At 40.4% G+C, this 22,720-nt stretch overlaps 1 protein-coding gene across 9 annotated transcripts in view; it reads right to left on the reverse strand.

Moving 5' to 3' along the window:
- Positions 1-1,991: 1,991 nt before the first annotated feature.
- ATF1 (activating transcription factor 1) overlaps positions 1,992-22,720 on the reverse strand; it is a 60,678-nt gene continuing 39,949 nt past the window's right edge. For 7 of the 9 annotated variants that reach the window (XM_032143661.2, XM_032143660.2, XM_058433433.1 and 4 more), the window contains exons 4-7: positions 14,158-14,288; positions 9,574-9,756; positions 9,327-9,486; positions 1,994-4,098 (exon numbers count right to left, since the gene is read on the reverse strand). In XM_032143661.2, coding sequence (XP_031999552.1) covers positions 3,954-4,098; positions 9,327-9,486; positions 9,574-9,756; positions 14,158-14,288 — 619 coding nt within the window. In that variant the 3' untranslated portion in view covers positions 1,994-3,953. Of the gene's footprint in view, positions 4,099-9,326; positions 9,487-9,573; positions 9,757-14,157; positions 14,289-22,720 lie in introns of all 9 variants that reach the window. The other 2 variants (XM_032143662.2, XM_058433434.1) reach the window with 2 other exon arrangements.

Below are 22,720 nucleotides of genomic sequence, written 5' to 3' on the forward strand. Positions count from 1 at the left end.
GTAATCCCAGCCAAAGATCGCCTGAGGTCAGGAGGTCGAGACTAGCCTGGCCAACATGGCAGAACCCTGTCTCTAATAAAAATACAAAAATTAGACAGGGATGGTTACGCACGTCTGTAATCCCAGATACTCGAGAGGCTGAGGCAGGAGAATCGCTTGAACTCGGGAGGCAGAGATTACAGTGAGCCAAGATTGTGCCACTGCACTTCCTCTCTATATAGAGAGAGGAAAAGGATCTCCACCACGCAATGGCAGAGAGATACGGTCTCTAATGCCTATGTCTGCTACAAAAAAATTTACACCAATAAAGGGAGACGGTTACTAGGATCTCTCTCTCAAAAGTGGGAGGAGGGGATGGCAGGCGCAGTGGCTCATGCCTATAATCCCAGCGCTTTGGGAGGCCGAGGTGGGTGGGTCACTTGAGGCCAGGAGTTCGAGACTAGCCTGGCCAACATGGAGAAACTTCACCTCTACTAAAAACTACAAAAATTAGCCGGGTGTGGTGGCACAGGCCTGTAAACCCCAGCTACTTGGGAGGCTGAGGCAGGAGAATCCCTTGAGCCTGGGAGATGGAGGTTGCAGTGAGCCAAGATCACGCCACTGCACTCCAGTCTGGGCAACAGAGCAGAGCAAGACTGTGTCTCCAGAAAAAAAAAAAAAGTGGGAGGAAGGGGTGTTAAATGGCCTAAACCTCCTCCAAATGACTGTCCCTCAAAAATTCCTGCCAAACTCTCCTACAACAGCCTTCTGAATTCTACTACCTTGAGGTATGTGTTCCTTCACTTTTATAGTAAAACAAACAGTACTTATTAAAAACAGGCCAGGCGAGGTGGCTCACACCTGTAATCACAGCACTTTGGGAGGCCGAGGTGGGCGGATCACTTGAGGTCAGGAGTTCGAGATCAGCTTGGCCAATATGGTGAAACCCCGTCTCTACCAAAAATACAAAAATTAGCTTGGCGTGGTGACACACACCTGTAATCCCAGCTACTTGGGAGGCTGAGGCAGAATTGCTTGAACCCAGAAGGCGGAGGTTGCAGTGAGCCAGGAGTGGGACACTGCACTCCAGCCTGGGTGATAGAGCGAGACTCTGTCTCAAAAAACAACAAACAAGCAACAAAAAAACTCTACTTTGTACAACAGAGCAAATGATGTCATGATTATTATGATTAGGTTTTGATGTACTTTGTAAAGCTATGAAATTATTGTTGTTTTACTATAACCTGTGATTCTTCCTTTAAAGTAGCTGTCAAGCCCTTAGATTCACTTTTTATCAACTTTATAGCATCTTTTGTGGGAATTTGAACTGCCATCATGACAACTCATTATATAATTCCAAGCCATAATACACGTTTTTTGACACGGTCTTGCTCTGTCATCTAGGCTGGTGTGCAGTTGTGCAATCACAGCTCACAGTAGCCTCAACCTCCTGGGCTTAAGCTATCCTCCTACCTCAGCCTCCCGAGTAGCTGAGACTACAGGTTCCTGCCACCTTGCCCAGCTGATTTTTACACATTTTGTAGAGGCAGGGTTTCACCACGTTGCCCAGGCTGGTCGCGAACTCCTGGTGCCACACAATCCCAATGCCTCCGCCTCCCAAAGTGCTGGGACCACAGGTGTGAGCCACCCACCTGGCCTAATACACATATTTATATCCCTACTGTGACCTCATATTTTAACTGGAGAAGAATGCAGGTTTAACCTAGTAGCTGCAATATAATAATTGCTGAATGAATAAATACAGTAAGAATTCCAAAATGCTAACAAATGCCCATTCTTCCTGCTCTGTTCAGTAATATTAAAGGAATATCTTATATGCCCTGTATGTGTTTGTGGACAATAATCTATTTCTATCAATATAATATATAAATGAGTAAATTGAAAATTAAGTAAAATAGCAAGTTGAACTAAGGAAATAATTTGATTAGTCTTTTGCATTTTGGAAGTCTAATTCATGTTTGGACTATAATCACTTAAAAATTTGATAAGCCCCACATTGGATTCCAATCAGAAAAACATCCAGGAAAATAATTTGTTATGCATTTACGGAACCATTAATGGTTTGCCCTGGCCTGTTTCATACAGCGAAAGTAACTGGGTCTAGTGAGCAAGGCCCTACACCAGAAGTCTGAAGGCGGCAGAGTTTACAAATATTTGCAGATGTCCAGCTGTTAAGGCACTAAGAGCTAGGCTACCTCTGTTGTAAACAAGCATGGTGTCTACCTAATAAGAAATGTATTATCTATCTGTTGAAACAGTCTTTTGACATAACCCAGTGACCTCATACCTCCTCCTATTCTTAGGCCTAATGGGCCACCAGTTTGAGATTCTGGCTTTACACAAGGTAGTAAGTGATATAATTAATCCCCCTGGCGATCAAACTTTTTTTTCTTTTCATAAAGTGCTGCCAAGTCAACAGAGTCCCATTTTAAAAGACCCTTTTAATGAGAAATTTCATCAGGAGGGTCAAACACAAATCTATATCAGTTAAGTGAAGATTTCTACATAGCATTAGGATAATTAACAGCATGGCCACCAGCAAGCTTATCATTCATATACCAAGCATTATATTTTACATTCGGTAGACTATCAAATGTCCTTTAATTTCACAGACAACAATATGATACATACTGTGTAAGAAGCACACAATAGTTCTGCAGTACAATTTTAAACTGTATACAAATTGGAATACAGATGTTAAACACTGGTGTACTGACAGTATTTTTGAATTTTAGATAAACTGCATACAAAATTTACAATGCAAATATTAGCCAATCTGGAAACGTCCCATAATATAAAAATGATACTTTGAGATGCAAATTTTACTAAACTATATAAACATTTAAAATAATCATTAAAAACTCAACATTAGAATTTATAAAGATCAGCTATAAAAATATATTGGCAGTCGCTTTTCTTATAAAGGTACCATTCACTACATTACAAAATAGTCTCTAACATAAAATTGCCTTAATAACTATACTATTATAGAATCTGATAAACCTTACATTATTAAATTGATTATAAAATCTTCTTAGAAAAACTTTGGTATGCATCTTTAGGTTTTTAAAAAATAATATTTTAAGGGCCTGTAAACATTCCATTCTATTAAAGCACAGCAGAATAAGTAATGCATATTCAACTGCATACAGAATATAGAATCAAAAAAACAATTTATTATGTATTTGTAGAAAATCATTACCAGAGTAAGCAAAAAAACCAACTATTTAAAAGTATCAAACTTTTAAACAGTTCTTTTTCCATTCTGATAAAAAATGTTATAAAATCACCATACTCCATTCATGTACCTTAGATGCCTTTTAGGATAAGACCTCAGAAATAATTAACCCAGTCTCAAAAATCCATTCAAGTCCAATAAACAAACTTTTAAAAACCCACTTAAAAAGACTTGACACTAGAACAAGTATACATAATCAGAACACACACTTTATATATTTAGTAATGTACTAGGTTTTCTCTTAGTTTTGTAATTTAGTATTGGCAGAAATTACACACACACACACGTGCACACACACACACACACACACACATATATATATATATAACTAAAAAAAGGTAAATTTCAGCAAACAGAAATGCAAACCTGTAGGGTAAATTGATTTTTTTAAAAATTCAGTTTATCAAATTTCATCTTCTCTGCCATTTTAGATTGGCGACTATTGGTTATTTAGAAAATTTAGACTGCTGAAAGTTCATTTCTTGCTCCTTGAATATGTTTAATTTCTACAAAGCTTCCAGTTGTGCCCACAGCTTCCTTGAGGTCATTTTCCACTCTCTCCTCTGTCACTAGATATCGTGCGTAAGATATTTATCCTTGAGTTGGAAAAGCCTAAATAAAAAGCTTCAGTTTTGACCTTTTAATTTATAAAACTCCACTAAGAAATCCATTTAATTTGTATGCAAGTCCACAAAAATATTTTCTTTCTTAGGAATCAAACACTTTTATTGGAATAAAGATCCTTCAAAGTTTTTAACTCTTCTATTAGAGTTTTATTTTGATTTTCCAGGACTGCAACTCGGTTTTCCAGGCATTTCACATATTCTTTCTTCTTTCTGCGACATTCTCGAGCAGCTTCTCTAAATATGAGCATTAAAAAAACAATGTTAGAAAAAACTTCACATTCTTTAAATGGTAAATGTTCTTCAGTAATTTTCCGTGGTCGCCTTTTTTTCTCTTTAAAATATCATCTACACGCAGCGAATACATAGATCTTAAGTGTAGAATTCAGTCAGTTTTGGCAATTGTGTATACCTGTATAACCCACACCTCTGTCAAGACAACAGAACATTCCCACTGTCCCAGAAAGTTCCCTCATGCCCCTTCCTGGTCAGCCCCCTTCCAAGCAACTATTGTTTTGATTTTTATCACCAGAGATTAGTTTTTTTCCTATTCTAGAACCTCATGTAAGAGTGTACACTGCGTACTCTGGTGTCTGGTGTCCCTTCACTCAGCCCATCTGAGGTTCATCCATGTTGCTGCATGGGGGTTTGTTCCTTCACATTGCTGGACATAGTCCACTGTATGAATATAACCACCATTTATTTATCCAGTCTCTTGCGCTGTTTCTAGGGTTAGCTGCATAGGCATGTTTTTGTGCCAGTCTTTTTGTAGAAAGGTTTCATTTCTCTTGAATAAATACCAAAGGGTGAGATTATGGGTCCTCTGGTTAACTTCTGACACATGACTTCTTTTATTTAAGTTCAAATTACAGGCAATGCTTGAGCAACTCCTCGGTTCTGTGCATGTCCCTCTTAAAACATTTCTGTGAAGTCATATGTAAGTTTATATACATATAGAAATAGGAAGTATTGGCCCGGCATGGTGGCTCATGCCTGTAATCCCAGCACTTTAGAGGCCAAGGTGGGCAGATCACCTGAGGTCAGGAGTTCAAGACCAGCCTGGCCAACATGGCAAAAACCCATCTCTACTAAAAATACAAAAATTAGCCGTGGTGGCACATGCCTGTAATCCCAGCTACTTGGGAGGCTGACGCGGGGGGATCACTTGAAGCTGGGAGGTGGAGGTTGCAGTGAGCCAAGATCGTGCCACTGCACTCCAGCCTGGGCAACAGAGCAAGACTGTCCCCAAAAAAGAAAGAAAGAAACAGTACTATTTTAAGATTTTTATGCTATATATGTAGATACTATTTGCTACTTGCTTTTTTGGTACACATCTTTACTTTTAAAAGGACTGTACAAAATCTATCCCCTCACAAAAAGACTTTATTTTTACCTTTAAGCTCTGTTTTTTTTTTTTTTTTTTTTAAAGTGGTTTCCAGTAAACATTCTTTTTCTTTTTTCTTCTTCTGTTTTGAGACAGGGTCTCACTCTGTCACCCAGGCTGAGTGCAGTGGCACAATCACAGCTCATTGCAACCTTGACCTCCTGGACTCAAGATATCCCCACTTCAGCCTCCCAAGTAGCTGGGACTACAGGTGCACACCACCACACCAGCTAATTTTATTTTTGTAGAGATGAGGTCTCAGTATGTTGCCTAGGCTGGTCTCACTCCTGGTCATGGTGTTGGGATTATGGGCGTGAGCCACCCACTCAGCCTCCATTCTTTACATGTATTTCTACACATGTGTTTCTTGAAGGATCACAAGCTATATTCACTTAAAGTCAAGAGATAGTGCCAATTTATATTCATTGAAGTACAGAGAAATAAGGGGGGGGGGGGAGGAAGGAAAAAAATCCCAGAGTCAAACCAGAAAGAAAAAAGGGAAAAAAAAAGATTTGCCAGATTGTCCTCCAGAGTATTTGTACCATTTACATTCCCAGGGCAGTACATGAGAGTGCCTGTTATGAACATTTTAAAATGGTTGTCAGTCTAGCAGCTGACAAAAAGTGAATCTCACTGCTTTAACATTTCCCTCATTATGCACAAAGTGTGGAATAATTTCATGTTTACAAGGCCATCTTTCACAGACCAGTTTCCTTCTGTTAGGTCTCTTATTTACAGAAATAAATCTTTATATAATCTATACATCTTGTAATTCTTTCTCTTTATATAAAAGTTGCAAATATTTTTCCCAGTTAACAGACTTATTTTTAAGTTTCTTTATGGTATCTTTTGTCACACACAAGTAGAAATGTTGGGGCAAGTAGATACCATAAAACTCCGTACTTCCCTCAGTAATGTGAGGTACCCTCTTCCTTATATGCCCAATGACAGTATTACCACTTTATAATTTTTGCCATGTGACACCTCATTTCTTATTTTTATAGTTGTAGTATATACGTATATGACCCTAAAACTGCCTATCATTTAGTTTATTTTCTAAAATTATAAAATATCATACTTTGTGTATTCTGTTGCAACTTGCTTTTTTTCACTCAATTTTTCTAAGATTTATTCATGTTGAAATGATTATTCATTCAGTCATTACAAATAAACATCCCATTGTATAAATACAGTCACAATTTATGTACATATTCTTTTTTCCCCCCATTTTTATGTTTAGGCTCAATATGTACCTATTCTGTTATCAATGAATCTTGAGGTTGTTTGCTGATTTTTTGCTGCTATGAAAACTCTTATACATACTTCCTGCAAGTTTCTCTCAGTCACACAGACTAAAACAGCTGGGTCACAGAGTATACCCACGTCAACTGTACAAGATAAGGCCTAATTTCCAAAATGGCTGCATCAATTTACACTCCTATAGTAGTATCTATGAATTCCTGACCATTGTTCCAAATCCTTGCCAACTCTTGGTTAGACTTTAAAATTTTTGCCAATTGGGTGGGTATAAAGGGTATCTAAGTGTGTAGCATTAATGTGCATTTCGTTGATTACTAATAAGGCTGAGTAGTCTTTTATATGATTGTTAACTACTTGTGTTTTTTTGTTTATTTTTGAGACAGAGTCTTGCTCTGTCGCCCAGGCTGAAGTACAATGGCGTGATCATGGCTCACTGCAACCTCTGCCTCCGGGCTCAAGTGATTCTCCTGCCTCTATCACATCTAGCTAATGTTTTAAATTTTTTTTAGAGATGGGGTCTCCCTATGTTGCTCAGGCTGGTCTCAAACTCCTGGGCTCAAGTGATCCTCCCGCCTTGGCTCCGAAAATGTTGGGATTACACGTGTGAGCCACCACGCCTGGCCTGTATGTTTTGTTTTATTAAAATGTTTCTGTGCATATTTATGGAGCACATGAGAAAATCTGTTACATGTATATAATGTGCAGCGATCCAGTCAGGGGATTCAGTGTATCCATCACCTGAGTATTAATAGGTTTTTGTTAAGGATGGTCATCCTACTCTGCTATGCAACACTGAATTTATTCCTTTTATCTTACAGTGTATGAGTTTGTACCCTTTAACTCTCTTCATCCTCCTCCTTGCCCCTCACCCTTCCCAGTCTCTGTTACCTATTTTTCCATTCTCTCTTTTTTCTTGAGATAGGGTCTTGCTCTGTTGCCCAGGCTGAAGTGCAGTGGTGTGATTATGCTGCCTCAACTCCCTGGGCTCAAGCAATCCTCCCACCTCAGCCTCCCAAGTAGCTGGGATTTTAGGCACACGCCACCATGCCTGGCTAATTTTTTATTTTTTGTAGCAATGGGTATGTTGCCCAGGCTTGCACTGAACTCCTAAGCTCAAGTGATCCTCCCGCCTCGGCCTCCCAAAGTGCTGGGATTACAGGCATAAGCCACCATGCCCGGCCCTATTTTTCCACTCTCTACTTCCATGTGTTCAAATATTTTAGCTCCCACATATAAGTGAGAATGTGATATTTTTCTTTTTGTGCCTGGCTTATTTCACTTAAGATAATGACCTTCAATTCCATCCATGTTGCTGCAAACAACATGATTTAATTCTTTCTTATCCATTTATCCACTGACGGACACGTAGGTTGATTCTATTAGCTATCGTGTGTGAATAGTGCTGCAAGTAAACTTATGAGGACAGGTATCCCTTTGATATATTGATTTCTTTTCCTTTGGGTAGATTTTTATTTTTAGTTTTTTGAGAAGTCTCCATACTGGTTTTCATAGTGGTTGTACTAGCTAATTTTAAATTTTTGGGGGCTGGGTGCAGTGGTTCATGCCTGTAATCCCAGTACTTTGGGAGGCTGAGGCAGGTGGATGGATCACTTGAGCCCAGGTCTGAGACCTGCCTAAGCAACATGGCAAAACCCCACCTCTACAAAAAAAAAATTTAGCTGGATGTGGTGGTATGCATCTGTAGTCTCAGCTACTTGAGAGGCCGAGCTGGGAGGATCACTTGAGCCCAGGAGGCAGAGGTTGCGTTAAGCCAAGATTGTGCCACTGCACTCCAGTGTGGGTGACACAGTGAGACCTTGTCTTAAAAAAAAAAAAAAATCACAACAACCAAATATAACTTTTCTACTTTTTGAACTTTTTTGTTAAAAATTAACACACCAACACCAACATTAGCCTAGGCTAACTAGCCTAGGGTCGGGATCATCAGTATCACTGTCTTCCACCTCCATACCTTATCCCACTGCAAGGTCTTTAGGGGCAGTGACACCCAGGGAGCTGTTATCTCCTATGATAACGATGCCTTCTTCTGGAATACCTCCTGTAGGGGCTGCCTTGAGGCTGTTTTACAGTTAACTTTTTTTTTTTTTTTTTTGAGACAGAGTCTCACTCTGTTGCCCAGGCCGGAGTGCAGTGGCGCAATCTCAGCTTACTGCAAGCTTTGCCTCCCAGGTTCATGCCATTCTCCTGCCTCAGCCTCCCGAGTAGCCCAGCCGAGTAGCTGGGACTACAGGCGCCCGCCATCATGCCCAGCTAATTTTTTTGTATTTTCAGTAGAGATGGAGTTTCACCATGTTAGCCAGGATGGTCTCGATCTCCTGACCTCGTGATCCGCCCGCCTCAGCCTCCCAAAGTGCTGGGATTACAGGCATGAGCCACCATGCCTGGCCTACAGTTAACTTTAAAAAAAAAAAAAAAAGTAGAAGGTATACACTTTAAAATAATGATTAAAAGTACAGTAAGTTCATAAACCAGTAACATATTCACTTATTATAATATCAAGTATTATGTTCTATACATAATTGCACGTGCTACACTTTTATATGACTGGCAGCACAATAGGTTTGTTTATACCAGCATTGCCACAAACATGTGAGTAATGTGTTGCACTATGACATTACCACAGGACTTTTTCAGCTCCATTATAATTTTATGGGACCACCGTCATTCATTTATGTGGTCCATTCTTTACTTAAACATTGCCATGCAGCCCATGACTGTATACAGTTCCAGTTAACATCTGGTTATGTTGTGAGATTTGTAAAAACATTACCCATTCTGGTAGTATGATTTTACTACCTACCTGTTTTTCATTAACCTTATTTCTCTTTTCAATTGGGGGTCATCTGTCTTAGTTGTCTGAGAGGTAAGAGTCACAGGAGATGTCATCACCACAGTTTGTGGCAGAGAAGTAGCTGAAGGTGTAGTTCGGATCTGATATGTTTGCATATCTCCTGATGCAGCTAGATGGTAAACAAGAGTGCATGAGTTAGTCGGTAAGTGTCTCCGATAGTGTTAGGAGACTTTCTGTAGACAGAAAGCATACTTACTCTGTACGATCACCTGATTGCTGGGCACAAGTATCTGCTGTCCATCAGAGGTCTGTGCGTACTGAAGAATAGGTGTACCTTGCTGAGTACTGCCTGAATTTGTCATGGTTAATGTCTGAAGTCCCTGTAGTCCATCTGTGCCTGGACTTGCCAACTGTAAGGCTCCATTTGGGGCAATGGCAACTTTAATCAAAAAGAGAAAATAGCTATTGTAAGGTTTTATAATACACTAATTCAAAGGAGTGGCAAAAAGCCCACAAACACACACTATTTACTAAAACAGGTATGAATGCAGTTCTACTTGGTAACTGCTGACTACTGTAGGTGAACGACATGTCAAAGGAATAAAACAGCATTTCTTTTTTTTTTCTTTTTTGAGATGGAGCCTTGCTCTACCATTCAGGCTGGAGGGCAGTGGCGCGATCTCGGCTCGCTGCAACCTCTGCCTCCTGGGTTCCAGCCGTTCTTGTGCCTCAGCCTCCCAAGGAGCTGGGATTACAGGTGTGTGCCACCATGCCCAGCTGATTTTTGTATTTTCAGTAGAGACAGAGTTTCTCCATGTTGGCCAGGCTGGTCTCAAATTCCTGACCCCAGGTGATCCACCCGCCTCAGCCTCCCAAAGTGCTGGGATTACAGGCATGAGCCACTGCACTTGGCCGCATGACAGTTAATTTTTAACAAAAAATAAAAAGGAAACATAAACATAGTTTGTAATTTTGAGTCAAAAGCATTAAAAATATTACTTTAAAATATTTCTGAATAGATAACGTGCTTATGGAAAAAAATTCAATAGAATAAAAGGTTATATAATGAGAAAATAAGTCATCTTTATATGGTTTCTTAGCTCCATTTTCTAGTGGTATCACTGTTAAATGTATTACATGTTATTAAGATATTTACTTGTTAGTTAAGAAATGTAATCTATTCATTTACTTCCTAGTGAAAATCACTAATAAAGATAGCAGAAAGCCACTGTGTAGAAAACACTACTTAGCTCCCCACAAACATTTTTTCACTGAATTATATACCTGTGTTCATGCTTTCCCCTCAGCCCTTAAATGCCCATAAGGCATGACCAAATAGAAAACATTTTAGCATTATTCAATTCCCATATAATCTTCAGAATTGAATGCCTCATCTCTGTACCCTCTTTTCAGATTATAGTTATGAAACTTTTTTTTCCTTTTATGCTTTGGCTACCAGGAAGCCAAAATACATGTATATGTCTATGTGTGTGATGGAAGAGTATTTTTTTCACATGTTCATAATTATCCCTCCCCAACTGCCCCAAATTTAATTTATGAGTTCCAAAATATTTTTTTAAATGTTAGATACAGGGATATGTTGGCTATTTTTTTTGAGACAGGGTCTCACCCAGGCTGGAGTGCAGTGGTGTGGTCCTGGTTCACCACTGCACTCTACCTCCTGGGCTCAAGCAATCCTCCTACCTCAGCCTCCCAAGTAGCTGGAACTATAGATGCACATGAACATGCTCAGCTAATTTTTTAATTTTTTATAGAGATAGGGTCTCCCTATATTGCCCAGGCTTGTCTTGAAATCAAGTGATCCTCCCACTTTGGCCTCCCAAAGTGCAGGGATTACAGGTGTGATCCACCACACCGGGCCGAGATTTGCTGTGAAGTTATATTAGCAATTAGTTTCAATCTTCTAACCTGCAACACATTATTTTACTTATATATATACACATACACATTTATTTATATAAGTATCAACATAAATAAAAGGTCCCATTATCTATCTCTATTTCATTGTCCCTCCTTCACCGCCATCCTGAGATAATTATTATTTTTGGTGCACATCCTTCCCATTATTTTCCTGTGCTTATACAGACTTACATACTTTTGCCATTATGTTCAGTGGCGAAAACCGCAATCTCTTTTACACCAACCTAATATATCAAAATACATACCTGTAGATGCAAATGTTTTGATATTAAATATGTGTGAATACGTATTTTCATTTTTGCAACATATCTTCCTGTTCTTAACATGTGTATTTACCGGTTAATGTGCTATATTTGTTCTAAAACTGCGCTGTCTGATAGGGTAGCCATTAGCTCCATGTGGCTATTTAAATTAACTAAAATTAAACAAAATTAAAATTTCAGTTTCTCAGTCCCACCAGCCATATTTCAAGCACTCAATAGTCACACATGGTTTAGTGGCTACTATTCTGGGACAATGCAGATATAAACATTCCCATTATCTTACGAAGTTCTATTGGCCCATGTTGCCCTAAATACTAGTTTGTACTACACTTATTTCAGTGATAACATGTGAACCTCCCCACTATCTCTGATCTCTGCTCCCAAGCTTCTTTCCTTGCAACCACTGCTCCCAGTTTCTTTCTTTCTTTCTTCTTTTTCTGAGACTGGTCTTGCTCTGTTGCCCAGGCTGGAGTATGGTGGTACGATCACGGCTCATGGTAACTTCGAACTCTCAGACTCAAGAGATCCCATTTCAGCCTCCCGAGTAGATGGGACCAGTCACATGCTTTGATGCCCGGCTCTTTTTTTTTTTTTTTTTTTTCATTTTTCTGTGAAGACGCAGTCTTGCTACGTTGCCAAGGCTGGTCCTGAATGTGGCTTCAAGCAATCCTCCAGCCTCAGCCTCAGCCTCTCAAAGTACTGAGATTACAGGCATGAACCACAGTGCCTGGCCCCCAGTTTCTCAAGAGGTATTCTATATATATATTATTTAATTAATTCATAACAAACAACTGAAAGCCTACTTTATGCCAGGTCCTATATGTCAAGGATGTAGTTGTGAATGAAACAAATAAGGTTCTTTCCCTTAAGGATCTTATATTCTAGTGGGGAAAACAGATCATGAATAAGCTAATCTATAATTACATACATACAATCTATAATTAAACTACTATGTACTGACTGAATTATATGCAAATGCTATAAAGAAAAATATAGGAGGTTAAGGAAAACTAAAGGGAGGAGCCACATGTTTGTAAGAGAGTGGTCTCGTTGTGGAGGTGACACTTAAGCAGAGCAGCCATGTAAGGATCTGGGGGAAGAACATGCCAGGCATGAGCAACGACAACTCCAGAGACCCTGAGGCAGAAACCAGCTCGTGTGTCTGAGGTACAGTAAGGAAGTCTGGGGTGGTCAGAATGCCACCAAGTGGCAGGAGATGAGGTCAGTGTGGTAGGCAGATCCTAAATGCAACGCCTTGTAAGATCTGGATTTTATTCTAAGTGTGATAAAATGTCACTAGAGGATTTTGGGCAGGAGCGATGTCATCTAGTTGACATCTTAAATAAATCACTTTGGCCACAGTATGGAAAACTGATTATTAGAGCAAGAATGGAAGCAAGATGACCAACTGGATGCCTACTCCAGTAATTAAGATGAGAGCCTAAACCAAGGTGGTGGTGGTTGGAGATGGCAAGAGGTGGTCAGATGGGACATATATTTTGTGGCAAGACTGAACGAAACTTAACTTAAAGATTAATGTTAGGAGTGGAGGGGGAGATAACAAATGGGCAGCACAAGTAAATTCGTTAGGGTGACAGAACTCAATCTTGATTGGCGATGCTATACTATTCTACACATATGTCAAAACTCAAAGACTTAAACTCCCCAAAGAGTGAATTTTACTGTATATAAATCAAACAATAAATATTTTTAACAAATAGGCAAGGGCCAGGCGTGGTGGCTCACGCCTGTAATCCCAGCACTTTGGGAGGCCGAGGTGGGTGAATCACTTCAGGTCAAGAGGAGTTCGAGACCAGCCTGGCCAACATGGTGAAACCCCGTCTCTACTAAAAATGCAAAAATTAGCCAAGCAAAGTGGTGCACACCTGTAATCCCGGCTACTTGGGAGGCTGAGGCAGGAGAATCACTTGAACCCGGGAGGTGGAAGTTGCAGCGAGCCGAGATCATGGCACTGCACTCTAACCTGGGCAACAGAGCGAAACTCCACCTCAAAAAAAAAAAAAAAAAAAAGCCAGGAATGTTCTGAAAGGAATTATACTAATATACAGCAATTATGTATGGAACTACATAGATATAAGAATGAACAAAATAAGGCCGGGCGCAGTGGCTCATGCCTATAATCCGAGCACTTTGGGAGGCCAAGGTGGACGGATCACCTGAGGTCAAAGTTCGAGACCAGCCTGGCCAATATGGTGAAACCCCCTCTCTACTAAATATATAAAAATTAGCCGGGCATAGTGGCACATGCCTGTAATCCCAGCTACTCCGGAGGTTGAGGAAGGAGAATCACTTGAACCCGGGAGGCAGAGGTTGCAGTGAGCCAAGATCGCGCCACTGCACTCCGACCTGGGCAACAAGAGCGAGACTCTGTCTCAAAACAAAACAGTATCTAATGTTGTAGGTCTCAGTTCCCTGATACATTGATAACTGCCTATGTCACAAAGTTGTTGTAAGGAGTAAATGAAATAATGCTGAAACAGTACTTCGCATTATTCCTGGCTGAAAACATCCTTTAATAATCACTATCAAAGTATGACAGTTTTCCTAACACCATTTCTTTCTACAGAAAAGTCAGGTTTTGTGTTTATAATGTGGAAATTGATTCCTATACGTACTGTACTGTCCACTGCTAGTCTGATAGATGGGAGTTGGAACAGACATAGAAGTGACAGCAGAAACTCCAGAATTTTCTCCGTCTCCTTTTCTGCCCCGTGTATCTTCAGAAGATAAGTCTTTCAAAATTTTTCTGTAAAAAAAAACAGAACTCTATTAAACATTGGTAATGTGAATGACTTCACAAAAAGAAATTTCTTTTTTTTTTTTTTGAGACAAGATCTTGCTCTGTCACCCAGGCTGGAGTACAGTGGCACCATCACGGCTCACTGCAACCTCTGCTTCCCTGGCTTAAGAGATTCTTGTGCCCCAGCCTCCCAAGTAGCTGGGACCACAAGCGTGAGCCACCACACCCAGCTAGTTTTTGTATTTTCAGTACACACAGGGTTTCACCATGTTGGCCAGGCTGGTCTTGATCTCCTGGCTTCAAGTGATCCACTCATCTCCTCCTCCCAAAGTGCTGGGATTACAGGCATATGCCACCATGCCCGGCCACAAAAAGAAATTTCTAAAACTTTTTCAATCTCAGGTAAAAGTTACAATAATCAGGCCAGTCGTGGTGGCTCACGCCTGTAATCCCAGCACTTTGGGAGGCCAAGACCAGTGGATCACAAGGTCAGGAGTTCGAGACCAGACTGGCCAATATGGTGAAACCCTGTCTCTACAAAAAATACAAAAATTAGCTGGGCATGGTGGCAGGCGCCTGTAATCCCAGCTACTTGGGAGGCTGAGGCAGGAGGATTGCTTGAATTTGGGAGGCGGAGGTTGCAGTGAGCCGAGATCATGCCACTGCACTCCAGCCTGGGCGACAGAGTGAGAGTCCGCCTCAAAAAAAAAAAAATTACAATAATCTACCAGACACTTAAACTATTACTCCAAAGAATGCTTTTATTTAGCACATATTATTATAATGATGTGCTCCAGGCTGATTACATATTAGTTTAAAGAGTAAAGAGGGCTGGGCATGGTGGCTCCCATCTGTAATCCCAGCCTTTTGGGAGGCTGAGGTGGGCGGATCACTTGAGGTCAGGAGTTTGGAGACCAGCCTGGCCAACATGGTGATACCCAATCCCTACTAAAAATACAAAAATTAGCTGGACACGGTGGTGTGTGCCTGTAATCCCAGCTACTCGGGGGGCTGAGGTAGGAGAATTGCTTGAACCTAGGAGGCAGAGGTTGCAGTGAGCCAAGATGGTGCCACTGTACCCCCAGCCTGGGCGACAGAGTGAGACTCCATCTCGAAAGAAACAAAAACAAAAAAAACCCATAAAACAGTTCTCCAAACGAAGTAGGTAAGAAAAACTATAAAATGCACAGAGTATCAGTGATGAATAAAATTGCTTATTTTAACAAAAAGAGGTAAATATGATCCCATGGGTATCCCTCAGACTTGGTGCAATGGCACTAATGACAGGAATAAGGGATGGAAAAAGTATTCCTTGCTGAAAAGAAAGGTCTTTCAAGACAATTGGGGATGGGCGCAGTGGCTGACGCCTGTAATCCCAGCACTGTGGGAGGCCAAGGCAGGCCAAGGATCACCTGACGTCTGGAGTTCAAGACCAGCCTGGCCAACATGGCAAAACCCCATCTCTACTAAAAATGCAAAAATTAGCTGGGCATGGTGGCTCATGCCTGTAATTCCAGCTACTTGGGAGGCTGAGGCAGGAGAATTGCTTGAACCCAGGAGGTGGAGGCTCCAGTGAGTAGAATTCATGTCACTGCACTCCAGCCTGGGCGACAGAGTGAGACTCTCTCAAAAAAAAAAAAAAAAAAAAAAAAAAGACAATTGGGCGTAGAGGAAAGAGTAAGCATTATGCATTGTTTGCTTCTGAAAAAAAGAGAGAAAAGAAATGCTTACTTAAGAATTCTATGTTCACTGTAGAAAAATGAGAAAACTGAAATACTTACATGAAAACAACAAAAAAGAATCCACAAAGGAAAAAGAAAGCCCTTAGAATGAAAAGGGCTATTTTATCTATGCCAACTCCCAGCCCGTGGAGGAATTCTCTAACATTCCTGAAAACCTCTACTTCCAGGAAAAAGGCACCCACTATTTCCAAAAAGTAAACCATTCTATTATTGAATAGTTAGAGCCTTTCCTTCTTTGGGTCCAAAACTGGTTCCATCCAGTGAAACTAAAGAAATGTATTTATTATTTTTTTCTTTTTTTTTGAGACAGAGCCTCACTCTGTTGCCCAGGCTGGAGTACAGTGGCATGATCATGGCTCACCCCACCTTGACTTCTCAGGCTCAAGTGATCCTCCTGCCTCAGCCTCCCAAGCAGCTGGGAATATAGGTACACGCCATCATACCTGGCTAATTTTTTATTTTTTAGTAGAGATGGGGCCTATGTTGCCCAGGCTGTTCTTGAACTCCTGGGCTCAAGTGATTCTCCCACCTAGGCCTCCTAAAGTGTTGGGACTACAGGCATGAGTCACAGCAAGAAATTTAAGCCTAATCCCAATTCTATATCCACGCCCTACTTTGCAATATTTGATAATTGCTACAAGTCTTCCTTATTCTAGGCCAAATACTTTCAGTTTTTTCACGTGTTCTTCTCTAACATGTTGAAGATCCTTCTCCAGTTTGTCTCCTTTCTGTGGACTGTCGTCCCACCAAGAGCTAATACAACTGTAGACTATATTAAGAGAAGTTCCACAGGAAGCACAATGGAGGTGTCAGTCCTATAGGACTCTGTTTTAGGCATTTCTGTAGAATAGTCACAGTGCTTCCTAAACCTGCCTATGTAACAGAATCATTCTGGAGAGGTTTGTTGAATCTAGATTCCCATCTGGTGGCCATAATCATTGAGTAAGTAGGTCTGGAGTAGAGCTCCAGATCCATTTAACAAACTGCCTGCATGGTCTTTTTTTTTTTTTTTCACAAGTCCACCTCTGTCCAATGCCTGCATGGTCCTACAGCCAGTCTATCATGAGACTGTTGAATGCTGGGCCCATTTATTTTTCCATTTTAAATTATGAAACACTTTGAGTATAAAGAAAAGTACAGGGGAAGATGCTGCATCTGGCGTTGCCGTGGCTGTGCCTTGGCCTGTGCAGCCTCCTGGTGGGGCAGGCAGAGGCCCTGAGCCCCATGGATCTGCTGGAGCGAAGCCGGCCCTGTGTGGTGCTGTGCAGGCAGAACCTGGTGTTGATAGGAACCATTTTCAGCATCCTGCTGATGACTGTCATCCTTATGGCATTTTGTGTCTACAAGCCCATTTGGTGTCAGTGATAGCCAAGTAAACAAGTTCTTCAATGAGTACTTGGGAACTGGATAAGTTGTGCTGAGCATGGGCCAATGGAGAAGTTGAAATCAGAACTTTCCTACCTGAAAATGACATTTGGTCCGGACAGTTGGTAAATGCTAAATGATTTAGGAAAAAACATCTACTAGCAATTATTTTTTTCTTTTTTTTTTTCTTTGAGACAGAGTTTCGCTTTTGTTGCCCAAGCTGGACTGCAGTGGTGCAATCTCGGCTCATTGCAACCTCTGCCTCCCAGGTTCGAGCAATTCTCCTGCCTCAGCCTCCTGAGTAGCTGGGATTACAGGTGTGCGCCACCACACCCGGCTAATTTTTGTATTGTTAGTGGAGACGGGGTTTCACCATGTTGGCCAGGCTGGTCTTGAACTCCTGACCTCAGGTGATCTGCCCACCTGGGCCTCCCAAAGTGCTGGGATTACAGGTGTGAGCCACTGTACCTGGTTTTATTTTTTTTCTCAACACTGTAATGCAAATAATTGGCCTCCGAGTCTGCTTCTCAGTGTTTCTTTTTATGTGACTTAAGAGCAAGACCTGAAAACTCCAAATTCCGTGTAAAGATGGGAGTGTTCATAAGGAAGGAAAACATGGTAACCCTGCAAATGTCTTTAAGAACAACATTGGAAAGAATTATTCATGCTTGAGAATATTAATAAGGAGACTTACTACGTAGACATTCCCTACTTAAGAACCATTTGGTCACAATGGGTTAAGAATCACAAAAGGTTTTTTTTTGTTGTTTTTTTTTTTTGAGACAGGGTCTCACTCTGTCACCTAGGCTGGAGTACAGTGGCACGATCATGGCTCACTGCAGCCTTGATCTCCCAGGCTCAAGTGATCCTCCCACCTCAGCCTCCCAAGTGGCTGGGACTACAGGCATGCACCACCACACTCAGCTAATTTTTTGTATTTTTTTGTAGTGACAAAGTATCCCTATGTTGCCCAGGCTGGTCTCAAACTCTTGGGCTCAAGCAATCTGGCCACCTTGGCCTCCCACAGTGCTGGGATTACAGGCATGAGCCACCGTGCCTAGCCTTCCCGTACCTATTATTCTACTCTAATTCCAGTATGATCACAGAGCATACTGTGTATGATTTCAGTTCTTTTAAATTTGTTAAGATTTGTTATGACCCAGAATGTGGTATTTCTTAGCAGATTTTTTTCATTCTACAGCTGCTGGGTCAAGTGTTATAAAAATGTCAATTAGGCCAAGCTCATGCCTGTAATCCCAGCACTTTGGGAGGCCGAGGTAGGCAGATCACAAGGACAGGAGCTCGAGACCAGCCTGGACAATATAGTGAAACCCCGTCTCTACTAAAAATACAAAAAAAGTTAGCTGGGCATGGTGGTGGGCACCTGTAGTCCCAGCTACTTGAGGCTGAGGCAGGAGAATTGCTTGAACCTAGAAGGTGGAGGTTGCAGTAAGCCAAGATCGCGCCACTGCACTCCAGCCTGGGTGACAGAGTGAGGCTCCGTCTCAAGGAAAAAAAAAAAAAAAAAAAAAGCTTGTTGGCTTCTGATATCATCTGGCATTAGGTTCTTCTATAATCTTGCTGATTTTCTGACTATAAGTAAGTTCTAATGTATCCTGAGACAGGTTTACTGAAGTCATCAACTGCAACTGTGGACCTGTTTATTTATCTTTTCAGTTCTGTTAGTTTCTTTTTAGAGATAGGGTCTTGCTGTCACCCACACTAGAGTGTAGTGGCTCAATCATAGCTCACTGCAGCCTCCAACTCCTGGGCAGCTGCGACCAGAGGCACATACCACCACGCCTGGCTAACTTTAATTTTGTGAAGAAACAGGGTCTCACTATGTTGCCCTGGCTGGTCTTGAACTCCTGGGCTCATACAATCCTCCCTCCTTGGCCTCTGGAAGGGCTGAGATCACAAGTGTGAGCCACTGGGCCCTGCCCTACTAGTTTTTGATAAATATATTTTAAAGCTCTTTTGTTAGATGCATACACATTTGGATTATGTCTTCTTGGTGAACTCTTATCATTACGTAATGTCCTTTATCTCTGCAGATTTTCCTTATTCTGAAGTCTATTTTATATGACATTAATATAGCCCTGTTAGTTTTTTTCATTAGTGTTTTCGTGGTATGTCTTTAACCATCCTTTTACCTTAGACTAGCTATATCATTTTTGAAGTGAGTCATTTTTAAAATCCATTCTAATAATCTTTGTCTTTTTAAAGAAAAATGGCTTTGAGATATAATTCACATACCAAACAATTAACTCATTTAAGCATACAATTCAGTGTTTTCAGTATATTAACAGGGTTGTGCAACCACCACTATAATCTAATTTTAGAACACTTTTGTCCCCCTAAAAGAAACTTGGTACCCATTAGCAGTCAATCCATTCTTCTGTTCTCTCTCCCAAGCACTAACCAACCACTTGCCTACTTTGTTTCTATAAATTTGTCTATTTTGGACATTTCATATAAATGGAATCATATAATATGCAATCTTTTGCAAATGACTTCTTTTAGTTTAATATTTTCAAGGTTTATCCATGTTGTAGCATGTATTAGTATTTCATTGCTTTTTAATTGCTAAGTAAAAATATTCCATTTTATGAATACACCACATTTTGTTTATCCATTCATCACTTAATGGACATTTGGGTTGTTTCCATGTTTTGGCTATTATAAACAATGCTGCTATAAACATTCATGTACAAGTTTTCATATAAATGTATGTTGTTATTTCTCCTGGGTATATAACTAGCATAGGAAGTAGTGGGTCATATGGTAACTTAGTATTCTGAAGTATTGCCAGACTGTTTTCCATAGCAACTGTACTATTTTTTTTTTTCTTACATTCTTACCAGCAGTGTATGAGAGGTTTAATTTCTCCATATCATCACCAACATTTATTATTGGTCTTTTTTTTTCTATTTTAGTCATCCTAGTGGGTTTGAAGCAGTATTTCACAATTTTGATTTGCAATTCCCTTAATGATAAATGTTGAACATTTTTTCATAGGTTTATTAGTCATTTGTTTATCTTCTTTGGATAAATTTTTATTCAAATCCCTTGCTTTTTTTTGAAACAGAGTTTCACTCTTGTCGCCCAAGCTGGAGCACAATGGTGCGATCTCGGCTCACTACGACCTCTGCCTCCCAGTTCAAGCGATTCTCCTGCCTCAGCCTCCCTAGTAGCTGGGATTACAAGTGCCCACCACCATGCCTGGCTGATTTTTGGTATTTTTTTTTTTTTTAGTAGAGACGGGGTTTCACCATGTTGGCCATGCTGGTCTTGAACTCCTAACCTCAGGTGATCCACCCACCTTGGCCTCCCAAAGTGCTGGGATTACACGCATGAGCCACCATGCCCAGCCCCCTTGCTCATTTTCTAATTGGGTCTTAATATTTAGTCTTCTGATCAATTAACATGAGATGTCTTTTCACTTATTTAGATCTTTTTTTTTTTTTTTGAGATGGAGTCTCCCTCTGATACCCAGGCTGGAGTACAGTGGTGCAATCTCGGTTCACTGCAACCTCTGCCTCAGCCTCCCGAGTAGCTGGGACTACAGGTGCGGGCCACCACACCCAGCTAATTTTTGTATTTTTAGTAGAGACAGGGTTTCACCATATTGGCCAGGCTGGTCCTGAACTCCTGACCTCGTGATCCGCCCCACCTTGACCTCCCAAAGTGCTAGAATTACAGATGTGAGCCACCGCTCCCAGCCTTACTTAGATCTTTTAAAATTTCTTTCAACAAGGTTTTATAGTTTCCAGTATATGTATTCTTTTTTTTGAGACGGGGTTTTGCTCGTCACCCAGGCTGGAGTGCAATGGCGCAATCTCAGCTCACTGCAACCTCTGCCTCCCAGGTTCAAGCGATTATTCCACCTCAGCATCCTGAGTAGCTGGAACTACAGGCACGTGCCACCAGGCCTGGCTAATTTTTGTATTTTTAGAAGAGATGGGGTTTCACCATGTTGGCCGGGCCTCAAACTCCTGACCTCAGGTGATCGCCTGCCTCGGCCTCCCAAAGTGTTGGGATTACAGGCATGAGCCACTACGCCTGGCCTCCAGTATATGTGTTCTGTTTCTTTTGTTAAATTCATATCTAAGTATAACTTAAATTTATAAATTTAATTTTAAACCTTTTATACTTTGTTATTGTAAATAGAATTGTTTTTAAGTTTCATTTTTGGATTAGTCATTGCTAGTATATGGAAATACAGTTGATTTTTGTTATATTGATCTTATATCCTACAACCTTGCTGGAACTTGTTGATTAGTTCTATTTTAATAGCTTCTTTAGGATTTTGTATATATAAGATAATGTCATGTACAAAGGTTTTATTTAGTCCTTTCCAATCAGGATGTCTTTTATTTAATTTATTGACTAATTCCCTGAGTGCAATGTTTAGAAGTGGTGAGAGGGGATATCCACATTATTTTCTTATTAGGACGTTAGTTGTGGGTTTTTCGTAGATCTCTTTATCAGGTTGAGGAAGCGGCCTTCTATTTGTTTGTTGAGCAGTTTTATCATGAAAGGGTACTGGATTTTTGTCAAATGCTTTTTCTGTGTCTTGAGATGATCATATGTTTTTTGTTTTGATTCTGTTAATATGATGTATTACATTAATTGATTTTTCAATTATTAAACCAATTTTGCATTTCAGGAATAAATCCTGTTTGGTCATGGCATATACTGCCTTTTATATGTTGTTGCATTTAGTTTGCTAATATGTTGTCGAGGATTTTTTTGTCTATATTCATGAAGGATATTGGTCTATAGTTTTACAATTGCCTTTTAATTGGTGAGTGTAAGCCATCTTCAGTATTGGCTGATCTTCCACTTTATTATTTGCTTTCTGTTTATTCTGTTTTTAAAATTCTTCTGTGTTCCTGCACCTGCATTATTTTGGATTATTTGAAGACTTTTCAAAATTTAATTTTAATCTACTGTATACCTGACTAAATCTTTCTGTGTAGTTTTTTTTTAGTAGTTGCTCTAGGGGTAGGTACATAGATACCTAGCTTTTTACAGTCTACATAGAATCAGTATTTTACCACTTCAGGTGGGGTGTAGAAACATTACCACCACATTAGATCTGTTTATATTTCCCAGATGTCTTATATATTACCTCTGCATACATTAAAAACCCCATCAGAATTTCATAATTTGTTTTCAGCCATCAAATTGATTGATGGATTGATTGAAACAGTCTCACTCTGTCGCCCAGGCTGGAGTACAGTGGCATGATTTCTGCTAACTGCAACCTCCACCTCCCAGGTTCAAGCGATTCTCCTGCCTCAGCCTCCCGAATAGCTGGGATTACAG

This window comes from Hylobates moloch, unplaced genomic scaffold (assembly GCF_009828535.3).
Source record: "Hylobates moloch isolate HMO894 unplaced genomic scaffold, HMol_V3 SCAFFOLD_22, whole genome shotgun sequence".
In the NCBI taxonomy this organism is placed as follows: Eukaryota; Metazoa; Chordata; class Mammalia; order Primates; family Hylobatidae; genus Hylobates; species Hylobates moloch.